The sequence below is a fragment of the Porites lutea genome, chromosome 4 (assembly GCF_958299795.1).
Source record: "Porites lutea chromosome 4, jaPorLute2.1, whole genome shotgun sequence".
Lineage (NCBI taxonomy): Eukaryota > Metazoa > Cnidaria > Anthozoa > Scleractinia > Poritidae > Porites > Porites lutea.
In genome coordinates this window covers 28,650,932-28,672,650 of record NC_133204.1, presented here as the reverse complement: position 1 = coordinate 28,672,650, position 21,719 = coordinate 28,650,932, and the positions used below count along the sequence as shown (strand labels likewise).

The window sequence follows — 21,719 nt, the reverse complement described above, 5'->3', positions numbered from 1 at the left end:
AAATTTGAAATTCAGGTCATCTAAAACGGATGGAAAGGGGCCTAAAACTCGCACCTTTTTAGTACTGAGCCTCTCTATGGGCATGCACCCGTATTCTGGTATAAAAAGTCGTGTTGTAAGGGGTGCACGCGGCTAATGATTGGCTCTGTACGCAAGAGATCTTGTCGAGTTCTGCCATACTCTGCAGACGGGCGTTTTCTATTCTTGTTTCAGAGAATTTGTTCACTAGATGTACACGAAGGAACGGAGGCATTTTAATTTTGCCCCGGTTAAAATTGAATATTGTCGCATGTTAATAGAGCAAAAAAAAGGACACCCATCGACCGGACGGGTCGTTACAAAAATTGAACCAAAACAACAGGTGCATGTTTGAAAATACTGGCCGCCGTCTTTTTAATAACTATTTCCTGATCAACAAACTTTTCAAACATCAATCAAGAATGTGACGGCCTACCAAGTTTGTATTATTATAAAAAAAGTACAGTCTATCAGAGATAGTTTATTCCGACTATACAGACGTCGGTCTTGCTTTTTCAGCGTGCCATTGATTTTAATAACTCTTAACGTCCCGGTGACTCATCGCAAGTTCATTAGTCGCCCAGCAAGCAAATGGATCTCTCTCAGCAAGAAGCATTCTAGTCTTCGATAACGAGATCGTTTTTTCTCGGCATAGACCACTTCTTCTTTCAAGACACAAAATCAAACAAAATTTACCCAGAACTTTAATTACATCCTGTAATTCAGAAAAATGTCATGTTCTGCAATGATTAGAGCAAACTTTTGAAGAAAATTGACAAGTTTTGCAACATTTGATCCGGCAGAAAGGACCGAAAGGCCGAAAGGCCGAAAGGCCGAAAACAGTTTTGCTTCATCCAAAGGAAGTTCTAGTGGGAGATTAAAACTGACCCCGCTTCGAGCAAAATTAAAAACTACCACCAAGAAAGTATCAATCATCAAGCACGTAGTAACACTACAGGTAGTTGGTTACAATGAAAAGTCGTTGTAAAAAGCATAATGACAGAAAAATAAGACACTACATCACTGGCAAACGACTTGTTTACCGGCCCACGCGCACGGTTGTTCCAAGTATTGAATAGGAGATTTAATTTATTAGAGGCAGCAAATATTCGAGACTTCCGGCAAACAGCCTTATTAATCTTGATTTAACGCAAGGAAATGTAAGTAAATTTGTAATAGCTTAGAATCCCAGCTCAGACTAACTCACATGCCCATCGTTCGCCTTCGTTCATGGACAGCTATTTGCACTTTAAAAGAACAACGTGCTAACTGGTGGAAATGCGTTTATTAGTTCTTGATCTGCTCAAAATAGAGTTTCCGACAGAACATTGATTTTAACTTCATTTTGACTCGAAGCGCGAGTTAGGAGGAGCCAGGAAACATCATTTTAAGTCGAATCACGTACCTAGAGTCACGGTAAGTATGATAACTGACCTAAATTAAGTTAGTGAGTAACAAGCAAGAAACGTATTCGTAGCAATGTTGTTCTCCAAGCCAGCGTGTGTGTGACTTGCTCAAATGACCTAAATTTCTTAGCATTTCTTTAAGTGGGTCTGTCTAATCAACCCATAACTCTAAACCGCGTTTAGGAACTGCCATGATTTTGAGGTAAAAGGTCGCCGAAGGGTTTTGAAATTATAATGCAGTCCCCTCGAAAATGTCGAAACTTCAAAAAAAAATTTGCAAGAAATGAAGTGTTTCCAGTTGACCGAAGCAGTTAACTACTCGGATAAGCAATTATAAGGAAAAGTTACGCTTCTTTGCCGGAGAGAATCCACGACGCATTTCGATTACCCTTCAAAGTTTGCTGTAAAGTTTAGCGATTCACACCTCTTCTACGGTAACCGTAGCAAGAAAACCGTAATAAGTCGAAAGATAAAGGCGTCACTACTTCATAAAACGGTAACTGCGAAATTAATTTAGAAAGGCCCTTATTAAGCGATGGCTATTTACTAGTCATTTTACAGAGTCCATAAAGGAACAGAAAAAAGTATATGCACATGCAAACGCGACTACATTTCCGTCCGTGCAGGTTTCATGAAAGAAGAGAATGATATTTTACATTTTTCTTCGACACAGTACTATGAATAAAAGAAAACGTTGTTGAATTTACCACATCAGAAATAAGGATCCTTGGAAGAAATTACTGGCATTTGCTTGAAATGATAAACATGATAAACACCTTTTTTGTCACCTCCTTAGGTACCACGTAGATTCGTTAAGTTTTGTCCCGGTCATAATTATTTTTGATGCAAGACAGAATTAATTATGAACGGGGGAAGTTTGCCTGGACATTCGTTAGGGAAAAAAGGAGTTACTAAGTGAGCGGTGTATGACACTGTGAGCAGTCTCTTTTTTCTTCAGATTTTACTGGGGGGACTGAGTGCACGCGCGCGCAAGCGTCGAGCTGCGTGGCCGCGAAACGCGTGAAACGAGGCGTGCCTCTACCGTTTAGAGCCTTCAGGTTTCGCGCGTGGTCATTTTCTTCCTCCGGACCAATACTCGGGGTCTTTAAATAACTGAGAAATGAAGGTACTGCCCCTGCCTTACCCCGCAAACACAGCTAGACCTTTGAGTGGCACACAGTAGTATAAATCAGTTGAATTTAGCTGACTTTTCTTTCGAAATTAATAAACGTCGCGAAAAAAGTGTAAAATAATTTTTAAAAATGCTAAAGAATCAAAAGTTGCCGAGAATTTTAAAAAATGCCGAAAATCTCAAAAGTTGCCTAGCAACTTGTGGCTAAGCCTAGGTCCCGCCTCCTGGAGAAGAATACAAAAAAGTGTCCTCAATTCGAGCTCTTTTGTGCTAAATACATTGACACTCAAATAAAGTGCCTTTTTCGTTTACCTCCCAAGCTTGTTTACTAACAACAACGCTAATATGGTCTGGAATTTTCTTCCAACAGCGCGCGCTCTCACTGGTTACTTCGAGATCACATGACATACAACAATGCAGGAGCCCATAACCCGGAGCGAGCAAGCTCCATGCGCTCGCGTCAGGACATTTTCATTGCCAGTTTATTTTTAAAACGGTTTTTGGTGCGAATTTTGAATATCTTTTAAATTCCACAAACCAGTCAGCAAAACCTACAGACCTAAAAAAGATATTTTTGCCTTTTAATAACGTTTAGTTTTCTTTTTTGATATCTTGTACTTCGAATGGGCTCATAAATGTGGTGGAGATTTTATTTTCGCGGACGTGCCCTAAAATGTGTCTAAAAATAAGCTCGTCCATAAAAACGCCGTGACATATGCCTAATATGGGAGTTGCTCGCTCCGGGTTATGGGTTCCTTACAGTGAAAGTATTTCCCGCCAAAATCTCTGAGCGGGCAACATTGCAAAATCTATATGACGTCAGAGGGTAACAGTGCACTTTTACCAGCGAATATTGACCGACGACCGCCGTTACAGCAAAAGGTTTAATGAATTTCCAGCTTCGAATCTCATATTTCTCATATTATATTTTTTTGAATTTTATTAAAGCTCGAATTGGGGCCCGACTTAACTTTAGTCGGAGCGGCTCCCCTTCAAAATAGATCCTCTAAAAAACCGAAAAATACTGAATAAACGCCAAGGGAGAAATCCTCTCTTAACTGCTGATAACATTCCACTTCAAAAAAGTGCCACCAAACACCCAATGGTTAAAATATTTAGTTTTATAAAATTTATTTCAAAGCTACAAGACTTCGTGTCAAGTTTTTTACCTCGCTAAAATCTGTTCAGACCTTCAACTTACTTTGCCACATGCAGGGACTGAGCCTATAACCTGGCGCATGACTGTAGGATAAACCTTACCAGCCATAATCTTACACTTTGTTTGTATAGGCAATGTCAATACTTGGGCCGGAGAAAATCGAGTTCTATCTAACAATTGTAAGCTGAACTTACATTTAGCCAAGCAAAAAAGGAATTAGTTCAATTTATCCCGAAACTGAAGTCGAACTAATGAAGTACTGTTCTGGACAGAATATTACTCATGTGTTGATTTACACCTGCTGAAGTTAAAACCAAATAATCTTTGAAACCCATTTAGTAGATATTGTTCTCTCATCATATGCGACGTCGCTCAGATGCTTAAAAGAATTCAGCATATCCCTTTTAATACAAAAAGTCTGACCATTAGAACCTACTTACTAGTGAAATGCCTCTTAATTTGACAAAAAAGGGATTGCACTTTTGATGGTTAAATTAAACCAAAATATCTTCCTATTTTTCAATTTTTCTAATTGGTTAATATTAGGCCATTGTATTGTACGGTTTTGTGGGCACGTCACTGTGACGGCCACAGATAAGCACATTTTTCGTTATCGTTAAATGATAAAGTGGTTGGCGACCATTTCATTCTTTGGTAGGTGTTTCTATGGGGCTAATTTCCTCTTTATCGGCCGATATTCGGGCAATCAGCTTGATATAGGTTTTGATAAAGAGAGAACGGAACGCAGGGAACGTTAATTTAATTTATTTCATCAAGTGCGTTTTCCACCATTTCGAACTCATCAGCTTCGGTACAAACCGACATCTTTTAAAAAGTTCGTTGTTTAGAAACTTGAGGAAACAGTAAGGCACAGTTTCAAACTCGAAAAAAGCCTTGCCTTTTAGCGTATTATATTGTGAAGGAGTTTCTAATAATCCCTGCGTTGAGATATTCCTGGCGACTCAAAATCACAAACAGTCCTTCTGATCGATTCCCCGTCTTAGTTCAAATGGACGGTAAATACGACTGGTAAAGTATTGATTTTCTTCCATTATATTCGTACGTGTTCAAGGAAAATCCTTCAGTAAGAATGACTGAGAACAAGTTTTATGAGCCTGCGAGTCTGAGAGCACCCCACCAAAACCCTTGTTTTCACTAAAACCGCTCGACGCCACAACGTGGTTGAGGTCATCGCTACCTATGGTCCTCCGTGTTTAAGGGAATTATTTGCAATACTGTAAAACAAGTGAGGTAACTATACAACGTCACCTGGCCCGGGGGGGATACTTCCATAAGAAAGGCCAAGAAAGGGGTGTTCGCCAAAAAATGAGAATTCAGAAAACCCAAAAGGACACCAATTTAGGCGTGGCCCAGCAAGCTTTGTTTGGCCCTAAGAAGGAGACTTAAAACAAACAACCAAGTGCGAGCTATACAGTCACAGGAGCTCCACAGTAATCTTAATTGCCAACGTAACCTCGTTTCCAGGGCTTCTTCCCTAGGGACTGGGTTGACATCGAATACTATTACCTCAATACAATTCGTGACGGCGTTTGTTTGCCAGTCCACTTTTGTTTTTTAGTTAGTTTGTTTGTTATTTGTATTGTTAATAGCTTTAATTAGTGTTTTTACCGATTATTGATTAGAGCTACTGCGATGGCATCCATGTTGGGTTACAAAAACCAGAATTCTAGTTATCGGAGTAGTTTAATCAAGGGAAACGAACAAAGTTCAGTTGAGTCAGTGGTCAGTGGGGAATTCGAGTTAACCGAAATTCGAGTCATCCGAGTAAAAGTAACGAAAAAGCAGGGTCAAATCCAACGGAGAAAGACAGGAAGTTCGAGTAACCTTCCTGTGTAGATTGACAAATTGGTTGCGTCTCAAAATGAGACATGCAAGACCAAAATCTGCAATTTACACCCCTGAGAGAGGCGAAGCGATGAACCATTCCCTTTGATATGGGATCCCCCGGGGGACGAGGTCAGCTGACTATAAAATAACGAAAGGGTGTTTTTTTAAGAATTTGATTGGCTAAACAGGTGGAGCAGGTATTCCTGTTTATAATTTATCCTTTGCAATTAAAATGAAGCAGTAAGCTGTACGACTACGTTCCGGCAAATTTGACTTAACAGACCTCTTGGTTTTAGTTTTATTTTTTCTTGTATAAGTCGCTGGCTCGTAGCTTGGAAAGGTGAAAGCATGAAATATAGTTTTAATATAAAGTAATATACTTAAAAGAACCTAAAATTAAACGTTTTGGATGACAAAAACAAAGCGATTAGGTTTATCGACGCTGTAAAATTGCATATCACATTACTGACCCTTAGTTAATTTTTCGTTCTTGAATTTAATTTGCCAAGTCGTACAAAACATTATGCAAATTTTGAGGAATTTGTTTTCCGACCATCTGAAATCTATTTTCACGTCGCCAATAAATAAAAATTGTGTCATTTTTACCGTGAATGTGTTTCATGACAGCCTGACCCATACTGCAGAAAAATGATGGACTTAACTGAGAGAACTTTAAACTCATTGTGTATTTTTCACACCTAATAGCGGACCCATGTATTTTTTGACAGCATATTTTCTCTTTTTTCATACAACCTCTATCTGAATGTTTTAAGTTCAGCCAATCAGAGGAAATGCGGTTATAACCCAACAATTTAGATAGTCAAAATACACAGACAAAAAGGCAGAAAGAAAAGCATTTTGCGTAAACAAACAAAGCAATTCACATAGTTGAAACGACGTCGTTTTCATCTTCATTTAGGCAGTGCGGATTTTAGTAAACGCAAACCTCAGAACCCTAACGTTGCTACAAAAGCGAAACGTGGCTTGCGTGTTTAATCCAAACGTTTGGACCTCAGAATATCGCCCAAAGATCAAACCTATGAGGGTCGGTTTCCGGATGGACGCAGTATTGCTAGGTAAAATTTTAAAACCATAATACACAGGTCACGAATGTCACGAGAGAGCCACGAAAACAAGGGACCGCAAAGTACGAATTTCAAACAAATGGCTTAAAGGTAGATATCACCACGCAACAGAGCACCGTTTAGAAAGATTGTCTGCTGCGAAATCAGTCGACGGGTGGTACGTACTGTTGTAGTTCAGATACATATCTCGCCGATGATACCGATAAAATTCAGCTAGAAACATACCTATTTCAAATGTGTAGCTACTGCAATTTTCCACCAACAGTAACTGGTAAGCAATTTAGTAACATCATACGTGAATCGCCAATGATTTTACCGCATAGACAGCACCAAGTCTAATTCAGTAAGTTTCCCTTTAATTTAACTCAAGAGTCAAAGTAGTGTACTTATAATAGAACCAGCCAAGATTCACGACGTTTTGTGTTGTTTACTACTGAAGAATATCTTTCTAAAGGCGCTATAAAGGCTGTTTCATTATTTGCAACAGTCGGGTGCAGATGTTGTTTCAGCAAGAGGAACGACAACCAATTTACCTTTCCTACTGCCAGAAGCGCCATAACAATTTTGTTTATCTTGAACAAAACTAGTTGTGGAAAAAAAAAGTTTATCATTGTCTTTAATGCAAGAGTCTTGATAAAAAAAACCTGACACCTGTTTAGCTTAGATTATAGGGAAGGTATAAAATTATATAGCCTTCCAAAAACTAGGGTATATTTCCTCAATTATCCGACACTTCACTTATACAGTTCGGTTAATGAGTCCATGACAGGAAGTTAAAGCCAGAAAAACCCACAAAAGGAAGGAAAGAGTTGGTCTTCTAATGTTAAGGGTTGAATACGAAGAATATTATGAATTGCCTACAATTAAAGCTGAGACTGTTTCAGAAATGTAATTTTCGAGAATCGCAAAATTAATATAGAGGTTACGACCGTTTTTTGAGCAATTTTCTATTTGCGAGGCTTTCATGACACGGTCGAGTTTGTACAACTTCAAAGGTTCGTAAAACACGGAAGTAGACTTCGAGTCACTGGCGATCATTGGATGCCAAACGTTTATTGACCTAGTCAGACTATTTTTCTATTCTTAAGCAAAACTGGTCCGGAATAAACGTACTGAAGAAAAAAGTCAACGTTAAACAAAACAAAATAGACAAATGCAAGCTCTGAAATGACGTTTCAAAGTTCAACGAATTCAGTGATATTAATTGGGAGAAGGACGTCCGTTATAATTATTGAATACTTTCCTCTGGTGTCTGACGGCAATAATCCAGTAACCTATATACCGGTATGTTTAAGACCGGTCCTAAAACGTTCGAAAACGAATATTGAATTGCACGTTGTCAAGCGAGTAAAACTCTATCACATGCTACAAACACAATCGCCTGTGATATTTTCGGTCATCGTTTTCATTTTGATGCGTTTTCGACCTTTTTCGACGGTTCACACTTACACGATATGTCGCGCATTCGTTTTGATCCACTTTCAAGAGAGTTTTCAAATCGATCCGTTTTCGATGAAAACGCTCAGCGTATTAGTGTGGACGGAAGGCCTAAGCGCATCGAAATGTATGCGGCGTTTTCAAACGAAAACGCATTAGTGTTGACGCGGACTAAGTTAAACGCCCAGTTTCGTTGCTAAATTCGGAATATGCCAAATTTAGCAACTGAGCAGGAACTACATTTGGGATCACTTGAATAGTTTATACATAAAACGACAGGGTTTGTCATTTATTATTTATTTACTGGCAAGGAAACTTGATCCGTACGATTTACTTAGACTGTTGGTAGTATAGCGAAACTCCAGCTTAAGTGTTTAGTGCAATATTTGACGATCACCCATGGTCTTCCAACGACCCCACATCGCTTACAAAACCACTGCCTTAAACGTGAGGGTAATGTTTTTCATTATCTAGGCGGAATTTATCAGAATCATTAAGTAGCGGGAGAGTATACGTATGGATCAGAACAAATTTTATTGTTTCAACAGGCTAGCTACTTCTTCTAGTAATGAGTTTATTCACGTTGACAAAAAAAAGACGTCTTGCAAGCCCGATCAAAACTAGACTTGCTACAAGTCGACCTCTTAGATCAAAACCTGAAAACTGTTGACAAATAGCGCCGACTAGTTATTGCCTATTTTAAACACTTAGAATTTTCTTCATCATTATTGACGGGTACGGAATCAATCTTTGAACAGTGAAAATGACAATCAGTCATTCAGTCTTTGCTTTGTTTTTCTAAAAATACAGTTTTCCCACCTGTTTTCTTCGTTTGAACTAAAGATTCCTCTCTAATTTCAGGCCTGACAAGCCGCATTCTGGAACATTCTGTAAACGAACATAACACGGCAAAGTAACTTAACTAAGAAGTATTAGATTTGCTCCTTAAAGTAGGAATTCTTACGTACATTAACCAGTTTAACGACTAGAGTCAAAACAAGCATGAAATAAAAAGACTGAAAGAAAAGAAGTAGAAGTATAGAAGCGCGAAACATTTGTTAAAAGAAGAGTACCATGGTAAAATTTCGTTTTCGTTTTGTTTTTTGGCAAATCTTTAGACGGCTACTCGAGTAATTTGATGAACAAACAGAAAGGAAACAAAATATAAAAGATGTAACTAAAAGGAATCACGTCAGCGAGAGGGGAAGGCCCGGCCTCACAGACTTACCAGGCGAAGTTAACAAAACATGCAAAACAAAGATAAAGGAGAAAAAGAAAATTGGACAGCAAAAAAATTTAACAAGAGTTTTGAGTCACTAACGGACGGAGTTACTTCACTGAGGTAATTTTTAGTTGCCGACCGGGCTGGCTGGTGCCTTTCCTGTGTTTTGAGTTGCTATAAATCATTTTAAAGGTTCCAGGGCTAAAATCATCAAATCTAGATCTCTTGATCTCTTGAACTGGGAATATATTACGGTTTTGTCTCCTGATTTTGGAAAAGAAAAAAGGTAAACAGTCAAAATTTGAAAGCCTTTCCGACCGCGGCAGTATACCTTTTTCGTTCAAAACGTAGCTTTTCAAGTCATAGTCTACATCGACTAGTGATACAAATTTTGAATTGTTAGTATTTGCGGCTCCGACTGTTCCCGTGCCCTTCGGCCTTAGTTTGGGAATGGAAAGGAAATGAAAGCACACTATTTTGTTTTAGCGATATTATTGATAACTCCTTTAACGCGAACATTGCCTGCTTAATTACTTTGAACCGGGGGCGGCCAAACTCTCGTGACATGCAATGTAGCTCAATGTTAGACCGCGAGCAGTAAGTTCTTCTTATCTTTTCAAAGATATCGGGGTAGCACGCGTTACACGTACACGCAAGAGGCGGGAAAAATAACGCGTTACGCCTGGGATTGCTCGAGATCTCGGCGAATTTCAAGAGAAAAAGGTAAGCGGCGCGCAATTCGAGAGCAGTCTATTCATTGTTTGTATAAACAGAAGGCCACTTAAAACCCATAGACTTCAGCTTTGAAACGTTTATGTTGATCTAAAGGGTAAGTTTAATATCTGGTGACAGATCATCAGAGATAAAATGTTTAGCGTTCTCGCCTCCTCGTCCGGTTTTTCTCCTTCCTGCCTTTTCCTTTTTTTTATATTTATTCCTTTGTTTGTTTATTGCTTCTTGTTTTTATTGCTGTTTTGTTTTTGTTCAGTGCAAATCTATAGCATTGACATTGTTATTAATATATTTTAAACTCTTTTAACATCTTAGAGGGGATTGAGTGACTTCAAATTGGGAGAGGATCGGGCAATACTTTCTCATTGTTTAACACGCACGTGCACCGTTTTATGGCTTTTAAAAATAGTTCATTCATAAAAAAAGAGGCAGTCCCCGCGTAAACGTCCTATTCACCCACTACATATGTTTTCAACCCCCAGTTTTAAGGATCGTGCGCGGACCTTCTTAAAACTGAGAACTTGAGAAAATTTGAATGGGGTGCTCGACGCCCATGTACCGGTGGCACTTTGCGTTCTAAGATTTGATTACAAAAATATGTCTCTACATCATATTGGACTGAGCGAGAGTCCTTTAAAAGTCATCCGGCACTTTCCTCTTCTGGTTCCATTTGGGACATTTAGTGTCGGATGTGGTTGTTGGACCGACGCATCAATTGTTATGGATTTTCAATTCCGGCTAGATTTCTTAGTTATCAGTTTAAAAGTTTGTCATTCTGTCGATCATTGTATTCATTGGTTATAAATTTTAGTTATCAATTTGACTAAAAAAGTTCATTCGTTATCCGAAAGTTAAATTTTGACCAATTCAGTGCTATAACACTTCATCCACAGTTTTTTGCAATTCTGTAATTATTTCCTATTCTTTCCGTAGTTATATTCATTTTTTTATATGCACAGACATATATATTTCTTCTTTAACAAATTAAATATTTCATTTGGCAAAACTCAATTCAGGTAATTATTGGAGGCTGCGAGTTCGATGGTCGCTGTATTAAAATTCAAATTCCGCTTTAACTATATGCCAAAATAAATATTGATAAGTCTGTGATGAAAACCGTGTGCTAAAAGCCCGCCTGTTGACAGCTACAGATGTTTCGATCAAATAACCACTTTAAGAAATAGTTTGGAACGTCAATAGCTTTTTACGTCACGCCTCTTGATTGGGTGCAGTCGGTTTCGCAGTTATAATTTTGCATCGTATCGGCGGAAGAACAGATACACTGAGTTTTCGCAGTAAGTTAGACTTCGTCTGAGGCCAAATTGATGCCTATCTCTGATGCCAGTGAGGTCAGTGAAAGTATTGCTGGTTTAATTCTAGAAGAACAAATAGTTAAGGTGACTCTTTATGTTTTCAGGACCTAACATTTTTTAAGTGATTTCTGTATGCAAAGCAAGCTCTGACCCGTCCGACCGAGAATCAAACCAATCATTTTTATTAAAATTTTAATACTTGTAGTTTAAACTAGCTTCATTCACCCGAAAGTATTTTTTGGTGACAGTCGTTTCCGGTGACAATATGCATCCCGTTTCTAGTTTCTAGCTTTGGTTCGTTTCGTTGTAGCTTTTAAATTCAGTGTCTCCAGGCCCGGTTGATACATTGAAAATCTGTCTTTTAAAACTCTGTTTCAGTTTGGGTTAATTGACTTTTTGACACCTTCATTTGCAAACTACGCAATGTCGTATAATTTCCTGTTTTGGTTCAGCCAAATTAAAATAGAGGGATTGATAAGGGCTTGTATATATTAAATTCGGAACCGAAAACAAACTTCATCCACAATCTTAGTAGTTTCTGGTAGACTCAGGATCAGCAGACTTTTTCGATAAGGACCCATTTCCACATAATTTACTATAACAACTTCACTTAGGTATGGTAATAATTGTCTTTATTTAACCCCCCGTGAGCGTTTCACAAAGTTTTTCCGCTTCTATAAAACGCCGTTTCTACAGACTTTTCATCTACTGTTAAAAGTAAACAGTTTCGATAAAAGTTGCTGGAACGCGGTTGGACATATAAATAGAACCGTCTAAGCTCGAAAGTGCTTTAGAGATTTTTTCGTGATGCACTCACGTTGCGAGACGGCGCGGGCACGTTCGAAGAAAGTTTAGCCCGCGCGTCACGGAGGCGACAGTGATTACGCGACTCTTCTGTTTCTTGTAAGTTACGGATCCGTCGGTATGACATGTCTGAGCGAAGCACGACGGCTATCTATTTTCATCGTAATTTGTTCTGCATTAATATTGTTGATGATTTCTCTACTGAGATTAACTATTTTGAATTATTAACTTTGCTCATTCTTAGTTAAATTTCTGTATACAGGCCCCGTGCTTCCCAGATGTCATGGAGAATATTCTGAAGCTGTGATCGTATCGTAAGGCGCTCAGTGACCCGATTATGACGAATGCTACAGAGAATTCGACATCGTATCCATGCTCTAATCCTCCTCTCAATGCTTCTCTCTGGGCCTCCTTGATATTTTTATTCCTAATCGGTGCGTTCGCGATTTTCGGAAACGCGCTGGTGTGTGCGGCCTTCGCAACGAACAAGCGTCTTCGTATTTTGACCAACTACTTCGTGGTATCACTAGCGGTTTCTGATATTTTGGTTGGCAGTATCAATATTCCTCTCTGGATGTACATCAGGAGCTCCGAGTAAGTGGAAATTTGTGTTGTTATCTATGCACCCCAAGCTAAAAGCAATTTAGAAACAAAGCCCTTGTCGCTCTATCGCCGTTGTAAATAACCTCTTCATTAAATCATTCAAATGTCCCCTTGGGACCTATCACGAAATTCCATGTTTAAAAGAATATTCCGTGCTAAAGCGAGATAAATATAAGCTTCCTTTTTAAGCACCGGATGGAACCAATTTGAACTGGCATAGCTTCAGGATGAAAATCGAAGCAAGGGAGTAAGATCATTGTTATTATTTGAAACAACAACAACAACAGTCACGTCAAGAGAAAAATCGCTCTTTTTCGCTAAATCCACCCTTGAAACAGTTTATTTTAATGGTATTTTATTATTTAATCCTTCAATATCTGCAATTGCCCTTAGAATGATATAATGGTAAATAGTGCCCGCGACTGAACACGAATACATTACAACGCTTCAAGACCTCAAAATAATAAAATTCTGCGGGGGATTAGGAATCAATTTTCAGCCCGTGTTATTTTTAGTGAGGTTTACATGCAGCTTGCACGGTCAGAGATAATTGCGAGAAATCCGAAGTATGTGACCCGTAATTCCAAAGATTACAAATTTTATCTCTTTGCATTCAGTACTTTTTTTTTGTTTACATGTCTTAATTTCCAAGTAAGCTCTTATTTAAGGATGCAAATGAAGTTAAATGACCCAACAAAGGTCTTTTTTAATCTTTTACGTTGGCTTTTTCGATAGATTTCAAGGGTGTATGCCTTCTGTTGCTATTATATGTCTACCTTTACTACGTACTAAGCCTAACAACTCGAAGTTTGCGGAATATTTCATATAGTTTAGTATGTAAAGATAATTTAGTAAAAACAGTACGGATACCCCCAACTAAACAAACAACGTCTACAAACGTCAAACGGTTTGACTTGTATTTCTTTCTTTTGAATTTATACTTCAACCGCTTAGTCTCGCCACTTGTCGTGAGCCCGTATTTTTACCCAAACTTTAATAAATTACAGGGTAACAGCCCAAAAGATTTTCGCCAAGGTAGATACGCTGTTAGTGAGCTTGGCCGAGTGAAAACAAGGGTAAATTTTTGAAACTTGACTTTTAATGATCATAGTGGCGTGAAATTACTTTCTGGGCTTTTTCCCTTACGAGGTTCTAATTCAAAAAATTTAACAAAACAAAATATAAGTCCCGCCATTTTTCTGATCGAAACTGCTCTAAAAGGCCCTCTTTGAAAAAAGTTACCTCCGTCGGCAAATCTACTGTAGTCTATAACTTCGGTGTTTTAGATATAAGAAAGATGGGAGAGAATTCTTAACCCCCGAAAGATAGGATGAGCACCTTCTTCAATTATCAGAGTACCCCCCCGGATTATTTGTGATAGTCAAAAAAAAAAAAAAAAACAATTCTGAGCTGCAGGGTAACCCGTTAACAGGGGTTTACCTCAAGTGATCGAACGTTATCGCCCCGCACAATTTCTTAACGCAAAATGAAAAATTCAGTTGTAAAATGATAGAAAGTTTTTGGTGAAATGTCCGAGACATGTCCAGAATTGATTGTAGTTTTCGCTAGGTCATCACGAAAAAAATTTAATTTGTAAATTTCGTTGCAGAGTTCAATCCTGGACATGAGGGGAGTATCCACCACTGAAAAAAATTGCACCTTTAGTTTATGGATAAGTCATGTTATTACAGTCAATTCTCTTTATAGCGGGTACTGTTGGGACCTCCAGTTAGCGTCCTCTTTAGCGAGTCAGTCCGTAATAGCGGGAGTTTATTTCAGTCAAACCTCTGTAATTTGTTTTTGCCAGGAATTTAGCTACTGTCCTTTTTATCGGGGTGTCCGTTATAGCGAGGTGTCCGTAGGGCGAGGGTCCCGGGGGTACTCCCTATAATGGTCTATACGGGGAGGCTCCGGCCGAAACGGGTACCTTTATCAAGCTTCAGGTATATGAGAGGGTTGGGATTTTACTCATTGAGCTATACGAAAGGGTAGGGAAATCTGTCATTTGAGTCTGGAAAGGGCCGAGTGGGCTAACAGATGAATTTTATCGACAAGATGTTCTATTGTTGTGATTGATTCCTATTCAAACGACAGCGCATTTTACAGCACTTAAAAGGGATGCAAAGTTCTAAACAAGGTATGTGGAAAAGGGGTATACCTTGGTCGTAAAAAATGGTATATAAACGGGCAAGGGGTTGGACCTCGGGGCGGAACCTCCCCGTATAAAAATTTGTTGAGTACCCTGCCCCCCCCCCCCCCCCCCCCCTGGGCGAGAGTTGACTGTATATGGCGGAATTCGCGAACGGCCATGATCCGAAGCGAATCCTGCGTTCTCATTGGCCACCCTAGCATCTTGCCCTCTCGGGATTTCCCGCGAGAAAGAGTTCTTTTCTCAGTTTAACTTCTTCGCCAGGTAATACATCCCCACCAGTGTCCGCTATAAAGGGAGTTGACTGTAGTTCGGTCAAGATAGCCTGATGTTATGCTTTTTGCGTCAGTTTTCATTGACCTCGACTTCGTCGCGGTTCCTAAAGAACTTGGCCGCTTACCGGTCAAAAAACGGACATTTCTCAATGGGGTTAATCCTGACCAACCGTACATACTAACACTGCGTTGGTAGTATCAACCTTGAATTTCCCCTCCGTATAGCAGGTCAATAGGATAGGTGAATATTGTCACTCACACTACGTTCAAATACCTGACACATTTTTAATGGGATTTCATTTAAAAAAAAAAAATTCGTGAAAAAATCACGGCCTGGGGCCACCACAGTGTGGGCAAATGCGAGAACAGAGTGTAACAGCAAAAAAAAAAAACAACTTGAAAAAAAAAAAAAATTGGCGAGCGAAGAGAGCCGAGGGAAGGACTGGGAAGGAGGAGAGGTCGGCGTCACCCTTTCCCTTTCCCAGACTATCGCTCGGCTTGCTTCGCTTGCCAAATTTTTTGTTTCGCCCACTCCAATTTTCCTTTTTCACTTTTTTCTCCCAATGCAGCCTCTGGTCCCAGGCTATTGGAAAGAGGGCAAGGATGTATAAAACGAATATTATTTGTGTAGTAGGTTTATCTTTAAACGCGGAACCAGAAGCCTTATGAGATCTGCTCCCAACTCCATTGTGATTAAATAGTTTAGTCGATAATTATTTAAAGTATTGGAAATGCCAGATGTGCAAATGTTTCTTTTTCTTCTCAGTTGGTGTATAAGAAACCGGCCATTGTACGAGTCTTATGTTATCTTTGACATCTTATGTGGTACAGCGTCGATTTGGAACATGACTGCCATAAGTATCGACAGGTTACGTATAACTTTTCCTCTTAATACTCAGAGTAGTTAGTTTTGCCCCATGTAAGAAAATCCGGAAACGTTGCCTTCTGGAATCTGGAATCTGGAATCCTATGTTTTGGGATCCAGGACACAGCTCAAGGAATCCGGAATCCAACTAAAGACTGGAATCCAGAATCCACTGACAGAGAATCTGGAATCTACTACATAGAATTCGGAATCCACGGCGTGGAATCCAGGATCCAACACTTTCTTAGATTTCCTTACATGGGGCCATTAGTCAATACGTAATAACCATAGTGACAGTGGTATCCTGTTTTTAGAAAATGACTGTAGAGGGGTTGACGTCACAATTAAAGTATAGAGGCCGCCTCCGACGTATTATGTGTCTGTTTGCACCTTTTTGCCAAAAAATCGTGTTAATAACGTCTTAATGCCGTATTTTTGACGTTCATATCCCTTGTTGGACAGGTGCTTAGAATAGATTTCGTTGCTAAATGTTATCTAGTGACTAAATCATGACTGACTGACTAACGGACTGGATTAATTTATTGACTAGACTAACTCACATCCAACTCACTTGAATAGTGTAAATTTAGCGAAGAATTTCGTTTGGTTTGCCGGCCAATATGTGAGTGAACGTCATGTGATCGCTTTACTGCTGCATAAGGTGGAAATGCATGTACGATATACTTTATGCAAGTAAACACGGTACTATATACTACGCACTCACTCTCTCACTTATCAACACTGACTAACTTGGCTCCGATTAAGACTAATAATTGACCCATGAATTGGCTGACTAAATGACTGATTGACGGACCGGCTGACTGTCGTACTGAGTGACTGACTAACTGACTGAGAATCTATCTGACTGAGTGTCTGAATGAATGACTGACTGACTAATTGTCTGACTGACTGCTGACGTACTGACTGACTAAATGACTAGCTGACTGTCGTACTGATTGTCTGACTGACTGAACGGCTGACTACTTACTGACTAAATGAATGACTGCTTGACTGACTGACTGAACTGCTGATTGATTGACTGACTAACTGATTGCAGTGATTATTGACTGACTGACTATTTGAGTGACTGCTCTCTGACTGACTGACTAACAGAGTGACTGCTGTCTGACTAAAGGACTGACTGACTGACCGTCTGGCTAACTGACTAACTCTTTGACTTATTATAAGAATTTCGTTTTTATCAAGCCAAAGAAAATTCACAAGTTTTCTCCAGACATTATCGAATGTATTCTGTTCATTTACAGATTCGCAGCGGTAGTTTACCCAACTGTTTACAAACATCGCATGAAAAACACGAAAGTCGCGGGCTGGACGGTCTTAGGCGTATGGACCTTCTCTATATTCATCGCCGCATTTCGAGTAGAATATAAAAAATTCAACTACGCTTTATTTGTTGTGGTCCTCGGTTTCTTCATCCCCCTTCTCATAATACTCCTCTCCTACGGAAACATTTACCGCGTGGTAAGCTATCGAGCGAAATGGACTGGGTCGGTTTTGATTGAGATAAAACTGGCGCGAACACTCTCGATTGTGATTGGCGCGTTCATTGTCTGCTGGGCGCCATTTTTTATCACCAATGTAGTGTCGTACTATTGTAGGGTTTCATGCAATTGGGAGGATACCATACAGTGGATAAAGTGGCTGCAGTATGTAAGCTCTTGTATTAACCCTGTTATATACACTTTACGGAATCGCGAGTTTCGTTTCACCTTCCATAAACTGATTTTCCGGTGTAGCTACAGAAACGGCAAGTATGTGTTCAATCCCCATGCAAAGCGGGGTACGAGGTGTGGTTGCTGTCAACTTGGAGACACGTTTGACGAGGAGTACGGAGAGCGTCGTTCTCGATATCCTACTTATACTGAGGATTCTACGTGGCATAGCTCGCATGTTCGACATTCATCGACACCCACTAAGCAACAGTCAACACCGTTGGCATTTGATAATTTGTCTACTACTAAATAATTAGGTTCCATGGGTGTCACATCAGATTATTTTAGTCAAATAACAAGAAAGACAACATTTCTGAAAATAACTGAGTCCAAATCTGAAATCCGGGGGGGGGGTGGGTATTCCTGGGAATTCTTGGTGGGGCGCACGGTTCCCCAAATCCTGATCCAATTTCAGACCAAAAAATTTTCATTTTCCACACTCGTTTTCAGACCTGGCAAAAAACCATACCCGTCTTCAGACCTGGCGCAGGCAGAAATTATGTTACCATTACTTAGATTTGGACGCCAACTAAAACATTTCTTAAAACTATGTCGAATTCGCATATTACTCATTCTTTTTTATTCATTTGGAATTGAATCGACAAATACGTTCATGCTTTCCCGTATTCCCTAGAAAGCCATTACCGAATTCAGACCAAACTAGAAGCCTATATTCGTTTTCAGACCAAACCTGCGCAAAAACCATACCCGTTGGCGCGGCACATAGCTATAAGGTAAATATAAGGGAGTAAGCCCCCCCCCCCCCCCCACATGGGTTTGAAATTAAACATCACTGACTGTAGAAATACATATTGCTGAGCCTATAGGAACGCCAAGTACTTAACTCCTGTGATGTGAAAATAGTTGCAAGGCATCCAGACAAAACACATTGCACCGGCGTACTGTGTTAAAAAATGTCTTTAAAACACACAGTCGAACTTAGAGTAGAACCGTTACTAACGGCCACCCAAGAAAAGATAGTGAGACATTGTAGAGTTCTAGGATGACGTTTACAACAATCTGCAGACGTCACATTGTACCATCTGACCAAGTTTTTTACTTGTCGTATACTGTTTATATCATGTATTATAAAATATTTAGTTTCCTGTAAATTTCATTCGTAAGAATTAATTTGGACAGTTTTTGTTCGGGAATTTCAAAATTTGAGAGACTAACAAGAATCTATCCCATAGTCCTCTCTTGCGGCTTAAAACACGGGCGAACCGCTACTTCCCGTCATCAAGAGAGGATAGTGGAACGTAGCATGGAGCTTAAGCGAAGGTGTATTTGAGCGACGCACACCAAGCAGAAGTAAGGCATTTTCTCTTTTATAAATATCCCTCGACGCTCCCTAATTTGTATTTCTATGACGTGTCTTTACTCTGATAGGGACGATTTGTCCGAACCTTTGGGTAAAACCGTTGCCTAAGGAGGTAAAAAGTCTAGTTCGGTTGAGTTGACGTGTAGTAGCGGAACCAGGAGAGGGGCCCGGGAGCTCCCACCCTTATCTAAGGGTCTGGATGACTGCCCCCGCCGCCCCCCCTCCCCCTTTATCTTAAAGGTCTGGATCCGGCACTGACGTGCGTCGCTCAAATACACTTAAGCTAACTAATGTCTGTTTATCCCTCTCCACAACGGCCACTGATTTGGTTCTAGCGGAACTAGTCACTTTTGTTGTAACCTGATTACAAACTAAAACGGCCATCTCCCAACAACAGCCGTAGTACTGACTTCAGTCTCTAAGGTTACCGTTGTGGAAAGGTGTGACTCTAGTTTCAAGGTAATCTTGTTTGTCAGGGACCGCGAGTTATATTAAAAAGGAGCTGAAGCAACGACGACGGTGACGGCGAAGGCGACCGCAACGAGAACGGTAGAAAAGCAATAGGTTTAGATAAGCAAGGAAACAACTCTGCACGCGCATCGTGCATTTTTTTTTTGGTACATTTCTTTGCCGTCAGTGCACGACTACGACACGAAAATGCCTAATTTCACGTTATGTTGTGGACATGAACACAACACAACGCCTTTTTTTACTTTTCCTTAACTTCGATACAAACATTTTAGAATTCAACTCCCAAAACAATTTACCAACATTTGACGAATTGAAGGAGATGAATTAAACTCCCTAATGATGGTCACAGGAGAACCCCCTCTTACTAAAATTACGTTCGTAATTTATTTTGACTGGGCGTAATAAGAACTCGAAGCCCTTCGCACATTTTCTGGGTGCCTGTATTTTTCTATGCAGCCCAATCCAAAGGTAACCTGGAACTCTCGGGTTCAAGTCCAGCTGTGACTGGTTTCCCGGTGCTTCAGAGTTCAACTCCTTGGCCACAGTTGTAAATACAGTTTTATTATGTCTGAGCCATGTATATGTAGAAGAGTTGAAAACGAATCATAGATACATAGGGAAGTTGTCGCCAAGAGATGAAAATGTATAATATTATTTAGTCTAGGAAATATATGTTTATTCATCCAGGATAATTTTAATTTTTATAATATAAGATAGGTAGCTACATATTTTAAAGAGTTAGGATAGCTTAGAAAATATTTGGAATTTCATTTGTTCGCTTTATTTGCTACTGTTAAAAAAATCCCTGGCGATCGCTGTACCCTCGGGGAAGGTCCCCTTTTACATATCCCTTCAGCATAACTTCGTTCGCGCCTGTTCAGTCCGCAGGCTTTATCTCACCTAATAAAGCTAAAACAACAACGAATCAGTGAGAAGTGGTGTATCTAGTGCAGCCCCGAACTTTAGAAAAAAATGTTGAATGCTAATGAAAAAGAGATTAACTGATCCTTACGGCCAGACGATTAAGAAAACGTGGAAGAAATGAAATGGCATTCAGTAAAACCTGTCATTATTGCTTGACCTTCCATGCAGATTTTCTTAGAGCTTCCTCACATGTTCATTCATGTTCAAAGGGACAGCTGACCTTTACTGGTGTCCTCTTTATCTATATGTCCGCTAAATACAGGCTTGTTATACAGGAGAGAAGGAGGGGGGGAGGGGGGCAGTATTTCGTATCTCTGGCAGACAGTTAAGCTGCATCCAGTGTTGCAATTAGGTCGCCAACCGAGCAAGTAGCTATGGGAGCGGTATACATGTATACTATAGAAATACTTCCACCTTACGCTTTCCTTGTTAATCTCGTCCCAGATCTCACTCTTCTTGACTTGGAATCTGGAAAAGAGATTATTACCCCGTTTGTCCGACCACGTCCCTATTAGGCGAGCCTTTGTCTACATTTAGTGTCTTATTTATATACAAAGTTGATCAAGCTATTAAGGTAACATATCTGAATAAAAAAAGCACCGGCGCCCCAAGCACTTTTTTCCCTGAAGATGAATTAATTTTTAACATGCGCTCACATATAACTTAGTTTGGGACGCTTGTGTACTGAAAAGGAAGGTGATTGTTGCTGTTGTTTTTTAATGATCATCATCTTATTCAGACGAGGATACGAACTGAAAGAAAAAGAATATCTTTTACTTTAAAACAAATAAATGGAGAAAAAAAAATCTTCCTTGTGCAAAAAAATTGCTCTTAGGTAATAAGACCAAAGCATTCGAGAATCTTACGTCCTAAATATTTGATTCAGGTACCTCCATTCCAATAATTAATAAAGATAACATTAACTACTTTAAAAAAACTTGAGTTTAGTCTGGTATCAATTACGACTAAGTTTGCCTGAAAATGTCCCAGAAAGAATTAAAATACATTTTACAAAATGCTGAAAAATTAATAACGAAGATGAACTTGCATGGCAACATATGCAAACGGCAGATGCGCTTTAGGTCAATGCTCATGCACACGCATATGGCGATTCAGGTTTCCTGACTGCGAAAACTTGAGCTGGCAAATCTTACACTTGTATGGCTTCTCCCCAGTGTGAGTCCGCAGGTGTTTGGTCAGCGTGGAGCTGTCAGCAAATCCA

General features: G+C 39.6%; 1 protein-coding gene across 4 annotated transcripts; it reads left to right on the top strand.

The window, feature by feature from the left end:
* The first annotated feature begins 4,606 nt into the window (after positions 1 to 4,606).
* LOC140933213 (histamine H2 receptor-like) lies at positions 4,607 to 20,653 on the top strand. 4 transcript variants are annotated; one of them, XM_073382728.1, is made up of 4 exons: positions 4,607 to 4,744; positions 12,419 to 12,750; positions 15,950 to 16,051; positions 17,314 to 20,653. In XM_073382728.1, the coding sequence occupies exons 2-4, from the start codon at positions 12,494 to 12,496 to the stop codon at positions 18,032 to 18,034; spliced, it is 1,080 nt and encodes a 359-aa protein (XP_073238829.1). In that variant the 5' UTR covers positions 4,607 to 4,744; positions 12,419 to 12,493; the 3' UTR covers positions 18,035 to 20,653. The 4 variants fall into 4 exon arrangements, with proteins under 4 accessions (XP_073238829.1, XP_073238826.1, XP_073238828.1 ...); XM_073382725.1 differs by lacking the exon at positions 4,607 to 4,744 and adding an exon at positions 11,235 to 11,388; XM_073382727.1 differs by lacking the exon at positions 4,607 to 4,744 and adding an exon at positions 11,850 to 11,966.
* The last annotated feature ends 1,066 nt before the right edge of the window (positions 20,654 to 21,719 follow it).

Excerpts from the sequence above, each read along its gene's own strand:
- LOC140933213 (XM_073382728.1), top strand. The coding sequence starts at position 12,494 with ATGACGAATGCTACAGAGAATTCGACATCGTATCCATGCTCTAATCCT. Across the intron at positions 12,751-15,949 it reads ATGTACATCAGGAGCTCCGA|TTGGTGTATAAGAAACCGGC; the intron begins GTAAGTGGAAAT and ends TTTTCTTCTCAG. Across the intron at positions 16,052-17,313 it reads ACTGCCATAAGTATCGACAG|ATTCGCAGCGGTAGTTTACC; the intron begins GTTACGTATAAC and ends GTTCATTTACAG.